General features: G+C 37.7%; 1 protein-coding gene across 3 annotated transcripts in view; it reads left to right on the top strand.

Moving 5' to 3' along the window:
* NCOA1 (nuclear receptor coactivator 1) overlaps window positions 1–14,954 on the top strand; it is a 127,766-nt gene that overhangs the window by 9,365 nt on the left and 103,447 nt on the right. For all 3 annotated transcript variants that reach the window (XM_006880625.1, XM_006880626.1, XM_006880627.1), the window contains exon 2: window positions 10,360–10,465. In XM_006880625.1, the coding sequence (XP_006880687.1) occupies window positions 10,377–10,465 (89 nt within the window). In that variant the 5' untranslated portion in view covers window positions 10,360–10,376. The remainder of the gene's footprint in view (window positions 1–10,359; window positions 10,466–14,954) is intronic.

Genomic DNA, 14,954 nt, shown 5'->3' with positions numbered 1-14,954 from the left:
TTTATATTTTAATTAAAGTTTATAGAGAACTTGGATTTCCATACATTCATTGTTGCACATTTTCCTCCCTGCCCACCCCTCAATTCACTTTTCTCTTTGAAAAAAAAATTCTTTCCTTGTCATACAATTCTGCCCCCTCACCCGCCCCTGCAGTCCACTTGGCTATGCAGCTCTTATTCTGGACTGTTGTCATGCATAAATAGTACCTAATCATATATTCCTTTTAAGCCCTTCTTTTCCTCATCTGTTTCAATGCTGTGTACATTATTTATCCCCTCTTTTTTTCATTTCCCCCCAACCTCAATGTCAGTCCTCTTTTATGATGGTGGCATTAAGCAGGATTTGTCCTTTTGTGACTGAGATATTTCACTCAGCATAATGTCCTCCAGGGTCACCCATTTTATTTTATGAGTTCCTTGTATTTCAATGCTGCCTAGTATTCTATTCCTTACTAGGTTCACTTTCAATCCCCCAAAGATTTTTAAAAATAGACACTTCTTAGGAGAGAAATGTCTACATACTGAGGGAATATTTTTTGTTATGAACTATATCTTTACCTGCACTGCCTTAAATGTTATTCCTTAACTCATAATTGAGAACTAGTACACACACACGCGCGCGCACACACACACACTCACACAGATTCCCCTGACAGTTACAGCATGTAGAAGCTAACACTTTTTTTATTGCATTTTATTTAACTAAGCTGTTGTTATGTGTTGTCAAGTCACTTGCAACTCGTAGTGACCCCTGTGTACAGCAGCTCTGAACCGTGCCAATCTCATTGTCTCTAACACACCTACACACATTACTCCAATCACTGCATCAATCCATCTCATCCAGGGTCTTCCTGTCTTGCACTGTTTCTCTTCCTTTCCAGGCATGATGTCCTTCTCCAAAGATTAGTGATTCCAACACTTAGAAAAGGCCTTCAAGATTTAGTGTACATACTTTGTGTTTTTCTTGTTCTTCATAGTACCAGCAGTTGCCTGTAGTCATCACAGTGGCAAGTGTGTGAGTTGTCTTACCACATAGGATTGCCATGTTTTACCTTATAGTTTTTAGGTGTAAGACTAACTTTGAATTGATTATTGATGTTGTAGGATAGCAATATAGTCTCAGGCTATTTCCTTTTATTTAAGATGTTCTTCAGAAAGTACATGAACTGGGATTGAGAAAGTAAAATTCTGCTCAACTATTCATCAGGCCAGAATAGTGCCAAATAAAGCTACCTGCAAAGTAACAGGAAACAGTATATATCTCCCAAGGACATTCTGCAGTTATAAAGTGTCCTGGCATCCCCCTTCTTTGACACCTCCTTTTTATACTTACTGAGAAACTTTATTCTTTAAAATATCCGAAATGTTGGTGTTGTGAAATTTTATCAGTGAGAATAAAGCGTTCCTCTCTTGCCCGGATGATCTAAATAACTTTTTTTCACAGACACAGCCCAAATTTATAACTTGAGTGCAGAGATTCAGATAAAAGAGGTTTTGGACACAGCATTCTATACTATCTTATTACTATTATTTTTTGTTTTCTTTTGTTTTGTTTTTAGAGACAGGGCTCTGGCTTCCCTTTGCAGTCCAGGTTTTATGTTGATCTCTTAACATACAAATCTGGTTGACTTTAAACCTATCAAAATGCAACTTTGTTTGAATGAAACTAAGCATGCCCTTCTCTGGCACTGAAGCGTTACTAGCTCCTTCCCTTCGTTTTGTGAGTGGCCTCACATTTCCTCTGAGGGGCAGCTGCCTTGTGGCAGTTGGTGTCAATCCTGATTTTGTCCACATGCTTGTTTGTTTTTTGTGTTTTTAAGTTAATTCAGCTGAACAGCATATAGTTTATTGTGTTTTTAAACACATTTTTCCATCACTTCAGTTCTATTTTGTCTTTACAGCTATTACACATTTTAATTTGTATGTGAAAGGAGACCTCAGCTCAATTTGGTTGAAGTCCTTCATTTTATTTTTAGAAACTCTTAATGTTTAGAGAGTAAACAATCTCAATTTAATCAGCAACATGATTCCAGTTTAGGTATTAAGGTAGATTACTTCTTAGATTTTTGCAAATGGACAACCCATCCTTATGCATCTTGGCTGCTTCTTGTTTAAAAAGATACAATTTACTCTAGAGTAAATTGGCCTCGATCCACTAATTATACCTTTGACCATTGTTTGATGTGCTTTTTGTGCATCTAGAGCAGTGGTTAATATTAATCACTGCTGATTAAGCTGAATATTATTTACCCAGTAGACATTCATTGTTGGTAAAGTCATTATTTCCTTCCCCTGCTTCTGTACAGTACTTTCTGTATTTTTGCCCCATTCTATGATTAAATCTTTATAAGATAATCTCTCTTAGTGTAAATACTCCATTTTACTTTTGTCTCTGTATTTCTTTAGGCTCAGGGAACCCTGTGCTCTTGACAAAGCAGATGTTTGATAAGTCTCTCAATTGGTTGGACAGGCAAAGCATTGTAGTTGTTGTGCACAATACAAATATGAGTGAGAGATGGCTTCTGCTATCAAAAATCTTAGAATCTTTTGAAGATGCAAGACAGAAAAACCAATAAAGAATCTAATAAGACGAACAACCCCAACTGTACCATACACTGGATGAAGTCACATTCATCAAGGACTTACTGATTACCACTTCATACACATAACTGGTTTCAGTTCTCTCTTTTGGAGTAATTTTTGTGAGGAGACTATTTTCTAAGGGATTAAACTCTCGATGCCAATTTTGCTGAATACTAAGGTACAAGGCAATGAAAATCCTAAAGCCCACCTTTCTTTATCACCTTGAAAAAATTTGAAGCAAGAAGGTAAAATTTTAATTTTTTTTTTTTAGCATACTCTAGGTACTTTTGAGCACTTCAGCTTGTGAAACGATTCTTTTTTTAGTCTTTACCCAGTGCAGGAAGTCTTCGTCTGCTATTTTTTTTCCTGAATGATTCTCTTCTTCATGGTGAACTTCGGCTCGCAGTGTCCTTCTAGTCGCTCATACGCTTCTCCGTGCTGTTGCCACTGAGTGTTAATGGTATATTATTGGACCTATAGATGATATATTCCCATTACTAAGAAAGGTGACCTGACAGACTGTGGAAATTATTGAACAATATCATTAATATCACACGCAAGCAAGGTTCTGCTGAAAATTATCCAAAAACTACTGGAAGAGCACATCAATATAGAATTGCCAGATGTGCCTGCTGGATTTAGAAGAGGCTATGATACTAGAGATATTATACTTAAAGTTAGATAGATCTTGCCTATTTATGTTTCATTTACTATGCAAAGACGTTTGACTGTGTGGATCACAGCAAACTGTGGCTGACTCTGAGAAGAATAGAAATCCCAGAACATTTGATTGTGCTTATGCAAAACCTGTACTTAGACCAGGAGGCAGTCATCAGAAAAGAGCAAGGGTTCAAAATTGGGAAGAGTGTACTCCAGGGACATATTCTGTCTCCAGACCTTTTCAATAGATATTCTGGAGGCTGGGCTGTATGAGGAGGAATGTGGCATCAGGATTGGAGTAAGATTCATCAACACACTGTGTTATGCAGATGACACAACCCTGCTTGCTGAAACTGAAGAGGACCTGAAATGCTTTCTGCAGAAGGTCAAGGACAGCAGCCTTCAATATGGATTGAAGCTCAACATCAAAAAACAAAGATTCTCACCACTGGGCCAATTGTCAACATTATGATAAATGAAGAGATTGAGATTGTTATCAGCTTTAGTTTGCTTGGCTCCACAATCAGTACTTGGTAACAGCAGCCAGGAAATCAAGAGACTAATTGCATTGAGAAAATCAGCTGTCAGGGACCTCTCCAGAGTACTGAAGAACAACAACATCAATCTGGAGACTAAGGTGCACCTGATCCAGGCCATAGTCTTTGCAAATGCTTGCTGTGCATCAGAGAGCTGGACAATAACTAGGGATGATAGAAAGAAAATTGATGCCTTTGAGCTCTGATGCTGGAGAAGAGTGCTGAATATACCATGGACTGCCAGGAGAACAAACAGGTTCATCCTAGAGAGGGTGTAGTCAGGCTGCTCCTTGGAGGCAAGGATTCTGAGGTTCATCTGACATACTTTGGGCATGTTAACAAAGAAGGACTGCTCCTTGGAGAGGAACATCAAGCTTGGAAAGGTAGAAGGACGGAGATAGGGAGGGAGACCATTGATGAGATGGATTGATATGGGGACTGGATTAATGAGGGTAGGTGTGTCAGAAACAGTAAAGTTGGCAAAGGATAGGGCAGGTTTCAGGGCTGTTGTATATAGGGTCGCTATAAGTCGCAAGCAACTCGATGGTACATAACAACAACAACAATTGGTGTATTAGTTAATTAGAGAGCTCTGGTGGCTTAGTGGTAAGGAATTTTGCTCCTCACCCAAAGGCATGCAATTGGAATCCACCAGCTGCTCTGAGGGAGAAAGATGAGCAGTCTCCTCTCTTATGATTTACTACCTCTGAAAACCTGCTGGAGGGTCAGCTGTGGATATGTTCCACCTCCAGGGTACACAACAACAACAACAACATATTAATTGGTACTTAATTTTCAAATTATACATTGCCAGGTAAATCTGGGAGATGAGTGGCAGATTTTCTAATGTAGGCATTTACAACTCAGCTGAATTATAAAGCATTGCCCTATTTCTTCAGCATTCCCCTATTTGGTTTAGTCTAGCACAATTGAATAGAGATAGATATGGTTTCTTGTTCCTAAAACAACTCTCTAGAGATTAAATGAGATTGTTTGTGTATAATTTAGCAACTCGTTTCAAATCAAGGAGGTGCTTTTACTTGGAAACTCTTTTTAAAAGGTGATATGCAAATTGGTTTAATGAAACTAACAGTTCTTAAAGACTGTTCTTTGAGTATCTTCACTGCCAAATACAAAGCCATTCTACATAAATAGAACAGCTATAATAGTTTTCCCTCATCAGAGGTTTTGCATTCCATTGTCTGTTTTTTGTGTTTTGTAAATAGAAAGCAGTTAATACCAAAATCACACCATCAGCAAATTGTTGGTGCCTCTCTCACAGCTCCTGGACTCTTGGCTCACTGTTCGGTAAGCCAGGCTGTTTGGCTGCTGTTGAATTGTTGTCTCTTGTCTTCCTAGTCCCTGAGTCTCTGATAAATTTAGCAGATCTAAATCTCCCTTCAGTAGTCCAAGGGTTGCCCAGTGTGAGAAGTCTTGTTTTAAATCAGATTTTGTTTTTGACTGAAAAGTATCTAATTCGTGAGATCTTATTATTTAGATTTAAAGTTGTATAACTGCAGAATGGCTTTGTACTTTTACAGAATTGTGAAAAATTATAAGAAGCTACTCTAATATAGTATACCTAGAGAGGCTGGCCCAGGAGAGGGCAGGGTTCAGGGCCGTTATCCATAGGCTTTCTATGAGTCGCTGGCTGAGTTGCTTTAAAGCAGCAACCTTTTCAAAATTTGAGGAGGTGTGTGTTAATTTCTAGGTCAAAAAGGATAATTTTACTTTTTTTTCCTTTTGAAAATAGGGGAATAAGGATTTAAAGATTGCTTTAAATTTCATTTCCTTGCTTGTCTTTCTTCTTTTATTTTTTAATAGAAAAATGGAGATATTTCTTGATTAATATTCTTTTATGCATAATTTAGTGTTTACATTAAAAAAATTTAAAAGTAATTCCATTTTCTTTTATTTAAAAGAAAATGAAGTTGCTGTGCATCTGTGATTGCTAACTTTTTTTTTATGCCTCTGTTACTCTTAAATGATGATTTTTATTTTATAATAATGCCCCAGAATAATAAGACCATTCTCAAGTCTCTCTTTGTTTATGGTCCAACTCTAACATATTTGCATTTATGTTGTTGTTAATTTATTACATTAAATTCTGTAAATTTTGAGAGGGTTCAGTAAGTCTCCCTAGCTTCTTTTTCATAGATTTCCCTTCTCCAGCATGAGAGTTAACATAATTTTTATCATGGCACCCACAATGCACTGTATATCATTCATTTATTACTAACAGAAAGTGGAATTTAAAAGTCCTTTATTTATGTTTTGTACATGTTGAGTTTGAGATGAAAGTGGGAAATCCACATGGAAATTTCCAGTTGGCAATTAGACATGAAAGATTCTCTTCTCTTTCATAGGGAACATTATAGAATGAAAGATAAATTATGTCATTCCAGTGCTCTCATAACCCCCTCTGTTGATTCTTTAACTCATTTAGAGTGAAGCTGAGGTTTTTGAAGTTTCTTTGATGGTATTATGTGATGTACCCTACAGTTAACCTTCCAACTAGAAGTTAACTTTTCTACTCCTCTACTCCCAGTTCTAGTTACGCTGACCTCTCATGTTGCTCAAAAAGCAGGTTCAAATTCTACTCTATACAACTCAATGAAATTGTGATAGCCAGCATATATTGAACACTAATGAATGAAGGAATAAAACTGTTTTTATTGCTGATAAAGTATTGGAGAAGTCATCCATTGGGTAAATACTACTGCTCAACAACAAGCCATTATTCTATAAAAACTAGCTAGACTGTTCTCTTTATATGTAGTATTTCACTGTACTTCACAGTTCTAAAGATAGATGCAGTTAAATGTCCCTACAGTAGTTTAAGGAGATTATGTACTTTGCCCAAGGTTGCACAGTTAATGGTAGGTCATACTTGAACAAAGTCTTTATGCTCCTAAGCTTACGCTTTTGGCCTTAGTGCTAAAATCCACTCCAGTAGAGGTATTCCTTAGATTCCTAATCAAGGAAGTGATACCATGAAAATGACATTTGAGCAGGAGTATCTTTGCCGTTGTTTATAGGATAGATTAGAAGTGAGAATGAGTAGAATTGAGAAATAAGATAAAAAGATCTTGCATTAATCTAGAGTGGAGTATTTGGTTCCAAATGAGGTTTATAATTATATCTAGGAATGACAAAGGAGACAATCTAAGATTTGTTCTTATGAAGTAATTGGCAGAACATGGAGACCAATTTGTAATAAGGTGTGAAGAGGAAAAAAGGATAAAAATGTAATTACAAGATTTCAGTCTTAGGAGTTGGAGGTTTCTAGAAACTATACTTCTGATATGGAGAAAATAGAAAGTGCTCCTTTCTGCTGTGTGAAATAATAAACTCATAGTTAAAATTGTATGGGTGATTTGCCCAAGAATTAAGAGATTTGATTTAGGCAGTGTTTGTGTCTTTAGAAAGGGGCTTTAAACAAAAGGCTTAGGACTAAAGAGAAAGGGTTTACCCAGAAATATTAATTAGAACCGTGTGAAAGATTCTCTTGAATCTTGTTAATTTTAGTAAAAAAGTTTGCCAGTATGACAGAACTTCAGTGTAATGATCACTTAATAATTTTTAACGTAAAAGAAAAGGAAACTTTTTCTTTTCGTCTGTTGTTGTTGTTATGTGCCGTCAAGTGGTTTCCGACTCATAGCGACCCTATGCACAACAGCCCTAAACCCTGCTCTATCCTGCGCCAACCGCACTGCCTCTGACACACCCATCCCGATTTTCCCAGTCCCCGAATCAATCCATCTCATAGAGGGTCTTCCCCTCCTGCGTTGTCCCTCCACCCTCCCAAGCATGATGTCCCTCTCCAAGGACCCGTCCCTCCTGGCAACATGTCCAAAGTATGTCAGACGAAGCCCCAGAATCCTTGCCTCCAAGGAATAGCTTGGTTTAATGCTCTCCAAGATAAATCTGTTTGTTTTCCTGGCAGTCCATCTCCAGCACCACAGCTCAAAAGCATCCACTCTCCTTCTCTCCTCCCTAGTCATTGTCCAACTCTCTGATGCATAACAAGCGATTGCAAATACCATGGCCTGTATCAGGCGCACCTTAGTCTCCAGAGAGACACTGTTGTTCCTGAGTACTTTAGAGAGGTTCCTAGCAGCAGACTTTCCCATCGCGATAAGCTTTTTGATTTCCTGGCTGCTGGTGCCAAGAGTGTTGACTGTGGAGCCGAGCAAACTGAAGCTGTGAACAATCTCAGTCTCTTCGTCATCCATCCTGACGCTGCCAATTGGTCCAGTGGTGAGAATCTTTGTCTTCTTGACATTGAGCCTCAGTCCATACTGAAGGCTGCAGTCCTTGACCCTTCGCAGCAAGTGCATGAGGTCCTCCTCAGTTTCAGCAAGCAGGGTTGTGTCATCTGCATAAGGCAGATTGTTAATAGATCTTCCACCAATCCTGAGGTCACAATTCTCCTCATAGAGCCCAGCCTCTTGGATAATCTGCTCTGCATACATGTTGAAAAGGTATGGAGACAGGATGCATCCCTGGCGTACACCCTTCCCAATTTTGAACCATGCAGTGTTACCCTGCTCTGTTCTGACTACTGCCTCTTGGTCCAAGTGTAGGTTTCGTATTAGCACAATTAAATGTTCTGGGATTCCCATTCTTCTCAGAGTCAGCCACAGTTTGTTATGATCCACACAGTCAAATGCCTTTGCATAATCAATGAAACACAGATAGACATTCTTCTGGTATTCTCTGCTTTCAGCCAAGATCCATCTAACATCAGCAACAATATCCCTAGTACCACGACCCCTTCTAAACCCAGCCTGGACTTCCAGCAGTTCTCTGCTGATGTGCTGTTCTAATCGTTTTTGGATGATCTTCAGCAGAATCTTGCTTGCATGTGAAATCAATGATACTGTTCTATAGTTTCCACACTCAGTTGGGTCACCTTTCTTTGGAATGGGAACAAATATAGATCTCTTCCAGTCAGTTGGCCAAGTGGTTGTTCTCCAGATTTCTTGGCACAACTTGGTGAGCACATCCTGGGCAACATCTGTTATCTGAAATACTTCAATTGGTACACCATCTATTCCTGGGGCCTTATTTTTTGCTATTTCCTTCAAAGCAGCTTGAACTTCTTCCTTCATCACCATAGGCTCTTGCTCATATGTTATTTCTTTAAATTCCTCTGTATCTGCCAATTCCTTTCTATATAATGACTCAGTATATTCCTTCCATCTTCTTTTAATTCTTCCTGGATCATTTAATATTCTGCCCAAAGCATCCTTGATTACAGCAACTCTAGGTTTGAATCTGTTCTTCAGTTCCTTGAGCTTAAGAAATGCTGAGCGAGTTCGGCCCTTTTGATTTTCTGACTCTAGTTCCTCGCACATTTCATTGTAGTATTTTGCTTTGTCATTCCGAGCAGCCTTTTGGAATCTTCTGTTCAGCTCTTTAGTATCTTGAATTCTTCCTTGTGCTTTGGCTTCTCTACGCTCCAGTGCAATCTTCAGAGTTTCTTCTGACATCCATTTTGGTCTTTTCTTCCTCTTCTGTCTTTGTAATCACCATTTACACTCTTCCTGAATGATATCTTTGACATCCTCCCACAGCTCATCTGGTCTTCGCTCATTAGTGTTCAAGGCCTCAAACCTGTTCCTGAGATGATTCTGAAATTCAGGTGGTATGAAATCAAAGTCATATTTTGGCTCCTGTGGATTTGGTTTAATTTTCCTCAGCTTCAGCTTGAACTTGCATATGAGTAATTGGTGGTCTGTTCCACAATCATCTTTTCATCTAGCGAACAATTTTTCCTCCTTTCACAAGACTACATGGAGGAAAATAGAGAGATGTGTTTTTTGACACTAATAAAATCCAAAAAGTGATGGTTATGGGTAGAATACCTGAGATCCATATTAAGGATTCTTTAGAGAGTAGTGATTGATGAGGGATCAGAGGGGATCTTCAAGTGCAACCACGAACTGTGCTAGCTGTGGGAGAGAACGCCTGGGGATGGGCCAGCAGGAATGACTCTGTGTTGTCTGGCGGCCGTACCAAGGTCCTAACAGAGACTAAGCATTTGAGCTTTGTCATATGACTTTATAAACACAGAGTTAAGGTGTATACAATTCAAAGTGGAAAATACAGTTAAAAATTTTAACCTAGTTTATCAGGTAAGTTTTAAACATACATAAATTACTTACTTTTTTATATCAGTATTTTAAAAATGTTACTCTTTGCAAAGTAGGGTCTAAACAATAAACACACAGAAAAATTTCTCTCATTCCCAGTTACACTTTTTTTTCCCCTCATAAAGAAGAACGTGATCTTTTTATTCTGTGGGCAAACCCCCCCTAGTATCTCTTTAGTTACCCTAACAATATTTGCCCTGATAAATCTCAGTGATTTTTATGAAAGATTATTAATTTTGTTCTTTAATAAATGTAATAAATATGGAATCACTAAATAGTGGATAACCCCTTTGCTTTCTATTGACTTTGGTGACATTTTGATGGTTGCAGTTGTCTATTCATTGAGAGATCAGTGAATGCCTAGAATTTGTCTTACTAACAGGAAAGTAAGTTTACTACATTTCTTGTTGTTGTCCTTTGTAGGTGTGAAGTTTTTCAACATGAGTGGCCTCGGAGACAGTTCATCGGACCCTGCTAACCCAGACTCACATAAGAGGAAAGGATCACCATGTGACACGCTGGCATCAAGGTAGGATAACAGCTTTCTTTCTCTTCAGCAGAGCTGCATCTTTGCTTTCATTGCTGCTATAGAGCTTTTGTTGTTTCATGTAAAGTTTGCTGGCCTTTGAGTCCCTCAGCCTCACCATACCCTCTTCCCTTTGCTAAGCATTTGCTTTCTCTCAGACCGGTCAGTTGACTTTTGATTTCTAATAGTACCTTATATATCCTCTGATGACAGCATTGTTGTCACTTTCTATAAAGAACATCCATTCTCTTCCTTCTGTAAGGATTAGGTTGAGTCTCCCTTATTTGCCTCTCTCACATATTTTTTAATAGTTCTGATTCATAATTACCGATTTTTAACTAGTTTGTGTGATTATTTTAGTTGCCTCTTCTCTAGACTCAGACTGCAATAAGCAAGGGACTTTGGTTTTTTCCTTTTCTTTTTTTTTTTAAATTCATTCACTGTTGCTAGTTTTCCTCCTTCCCCCTCCTTTTGGGACTTTGTTTTTTCTTATTCACCATTGTATTCCAAATCCCTAGCAAAATGTTGGGAGTAGATATGGTAAAAATGGAAAACTTCACTGTCATTGAGTCAAAGCCAACTCAAGGTTAACCCTCCAGCAGGTTTACTGAGGCTTTGAAATGCGCAGCAGGAAATTGCCCTTCTTTCTCATTTGGAGCGGCTGGTGAATGTGAACCTCACTTTCTGTCTTGGCAGCACAGCTCCCTTCCCACTAGGCCTCCAGAGGGCCATATATAGGAAAGATCAGGAAGTATTGCCAAATGAGTGAATCATTAAATCTGTTGGTCATCATTAATTGTACCGAAGAACGTGATAGTTCTGAAAGAATTAAGTTCTCTAAGTAGAACTTAAAAATAACTGTTTTTTTAATATTAAGGTTTTTTAAAAGGCTTGTGTGACTAATTATTTTCTTAGAAATGTGACTACCTTAACTCAAAAGTCAACCCTATTACAGTTGAGTTAATCCCAACTCATGTTGTTGTTGTGTGGTGCTGTTGAGTTGACTACATAATGACCCTGTGAACAATGGATCTGAACCTTGCCTTCTTCTGCACCGTCCTGACAGTCTCTGGTATGCTGGTGCCCAGCTCATAACAAGCCTGTATGACATGATAGAGCTGTGCCAAAGGTTTCCTGGATCCTGATGATTTATGGAAGCATCCTGCCACATCTTTCTCCTACAGAAAGCTCTTAGCACCAGCCTTTTGGTTAGAAACTGAGTGCTTAACCACTGTGCCACCAGGGTTCTTCGTGATTACTTTAAGCAGGCTGAAAAAGACTAACAGGTATCAGATACAGAAGGGATCTCGATTGGATCAGAAGGACCACTTTCTATCTGAGAGCAGAAGAGAAGCTATTTTCTTCCACTGATTGAGGATCCTGGAGTATGATTTTTCAGCCTCTGAACTATTGATATTTTTATATTTTGGGCTAGAAAATGATTTGTGGAGTGGCAAATCTGTATATAAGAGGGTGTTTAGCAGTATTCTTGGCCTGCTACACACCAGATGACAGTAACATCCCACCTGTGATAAGCAGATAAGCAGAGATGTCCCTAGACATTGCCAAATATTTTCTGAGGGCTTGGGGAGCAAATTTGGTCTAAGTTGAGAATCACTGATCTAGACAGTGAAGACTCTTTAGTTGTTTGGATTGCATGCTGCTTTCTCACAAAAGGTAAAGTATCAGGACTGCTAGCCACACTCAAGTGGTTTGCATTTACCAGCCTCTCAAAAGGAAAGATGGAGAAGTGTGGACTCCTAAGTCTGATGCCCATTTGAACTTTGCCATGGGCTGGGGATGAGTTAACCAGAACTCAATCAAGTGAAGAGAAGATGATTCATGCTGGGAGCTAGTGCAGGTTGCTGCAGCCTAATGGCTTACTCTGGATTGGATTGGGCTTTGAATAGAAAGGATCCATTAGCTAAAGGGATGAATTTTCCCCTCAAAGTGCTGGTTTGATGGGGGATAGGCAAGTCAGCAATTAGCTGTCTAAAAGATATTATGTGACATGAAGCATGAAGTAGATGGCTTCTATGCTTTCATGAAAGTAGTTGTTGGTGTGATATTGTAAGAGGGAAAATTAAACATGCCCACAATGTGAAGGAACAACATTTAATGTGAATGAAGAACTGTATGGAACATAATATGCTTATATGAAACACAATATATATGAATGATAAAAATATAAATTAAAAAAAAGGAAAAATATATTTACAGCCCTGGAAATCCATTAAGAGGGTCACTGTAAGTTGGAATGGATTGTGACATTAAGTGACTGTATCGAAGGCATCTGCTAGAGAAAGACTTTGTTTCTCATAATTGGCTTAGAAACCTTTTATAGAGCGATGATGTTAAATTTTGTATGCATCATTTAAAGTGCTGACTAAATTTGCATAAGTGATACAGAACTGTGTACACAGATCTACTTGGGGCCCTAGTGATGCAGTGGCTAAAACACTTGACTACTAATCAGAAGGTTAGCAGTTTGACCCTGCTAGCTCCTTTGTGGATAAAAAAAATGTGGCAATCTGCTTTCATAAAAATGAAACCCAAAAAACCCAAATCAGACCCATGCTCTTGAGCCAATTCTGACTCCTCTTTGGCCCTTTAGGACAGAATGGAACCACTCCATCAGATTTACAAGACTGAAAATATTATTGTGGAGCTGCTAATGAATTCAAGCTGCAAATCTTTCAATTAGCAGGCAGACACTGAATCTACTACGCCATAGACTTAGAAACCTTATGGGGCAGTGCTGCTTTGTCTCTAGGGTCATGATAAGTCGGAAACCACTTGATGAGATGCGTTTGATTTGGTTTATACTGATTTACGTTTTTATACATTTTTCAGTATAACTTTTGAGATACATACCTAAAATTATTCCTATTGACTTTTGATTAGTATTGTATTACATAAATATACCACATTTGAAAATGCGTTCCTCTATTAACACGTGTACTGCAGCCAGCGGCCTCATATGCACTTCCTATTACATATGCGCAGGTGTTGCTTTAGGCGCTCTCATGCTTTTATGTTAATTAGGTAATTCCCACATTACTTTCCCAGTGACAGCCAGGAAGAGTTCCTGTGTTTCCACATCCTTGCTAACCCTATTGTGTTTTCATTTTAACTATTGGCCAGTCTAATGGATAGGTGCATTGTACTGTTAACTACATTTTCTTGGTTATTGGATAAGTTGGTCATCATTTTATAAGGTTTTATTGACCCTTGTGAGTTCTTCTTTTGTGAATTTCTTGCCCATGTTTCTATTGGATTTTCTTATTCTTTTTTAGTTCTTAAAAGGTATTTTTCCCCCATTTTCTTGGTACTAACCTATATTTTCTTTGTTTGGTTCCTCTTTATTTGATACACATCTACTTTGACTCTTAGATGCCTTAATATTCAGAATTTTTAAGTTTTACTTGTCAGTATTTTAGAATCTTGATAGAGGTTTTTTTCTTTTCTTATAAGTCCTTAAGTGCCAATTTTATATTTTTTGATCTAAATTTAGAGTTTTAATTAATCTACTCTTTGCTTTTTGTATGATATGATGTAGGAACCTACTTCCACTCCACCCCCTACTTCCCACCTGCACCATATAGATAGTAGTAGTCTTGGTGCTGTTTTTGTTACACTTATCATAGACCTAAAAAAATCTCTCAAAATCATTTCCATTGATTTAGCGGCAACTCAGAGTTGATGCTCCCATGTGTTTTCTGAGGCTGTATCCCATGGGATCTAATTACCCATCATTCTCCTGGTACCATAGACCATGCTCAAAAATATGTGGAATTCTGACTGAGTTTTCGCCTAAGACTTGATATCTATCTGATGGATCCAGCCCCTCATCTTTGTTATTCTTCAAAATTCTTTTATCTTCTCCCTTTATTCTCTCTCTTGAATTTATCCTTTAAATTATTTTTTTTAAATTATGCATTGATATTTGTCAACATATGTTGCTACATATACTTGCTAGTAAAGTTGTAAGATAAAAGTTTTCCTAAATAAAATGGGCCTAATTCCTCAGTAATGAAGATTTTAAAGATAGAATATATGATTGTCATTAAAATTTTATTTTGATTTTTTTAGTGTATACCACTGAGCATTTTATGTAGGTAAATTCATTTGATTAGTTGATTTGGTTCTTTTCAACTTCATACGATATTGGGTAGTTTGTTTTGCTTCTTTTTTTTCTGTTTGAAAGTAAATTATATTCTTGGCAATTATGAACATTATTTCCTTCTCATGCTTTTTCTACTACTTTTGTATGCAGCCAAGTGGCTTTGATTACTACTTATAAAACAAAAAGTTACTGGTTAATCCAATGCCTTTGCCAAATAAACTAAAGATAAAGACTGGGAAACAAAAGTCAGTAATATTTATTGAGTATATTCAAATGTTTAAAAAGAAAGGTAACTATTTGTGTTACTATTAATTATCTTACTATTTTACTTTAAGAGAAATCAAATTTTATTTATTGCATGTATAA

Source organism: Elephantulus edwardii, unplaced genomic scaffold (genome assembly GCF_000299155.1).
Source record: "Elephantulus edwardii isolate Elephantulus edwardi_28Jun2011 unplaced genomic scaffold, EleEdw1.0 scaffold00009, whole genome shotgun sequence".
Taxonomy (NCBI): Eukaryota; Metazoa; Chordata; class Mammalia; order Macroscelidea; family Macroscelididae; genus Elephantulus; species Elephantulus edwardii.
The sequence above is the reverse complement of the archived record's forward strand: the minus strand, read 5'-3'. Positions and strand labels throughout refer to the sequence as shown.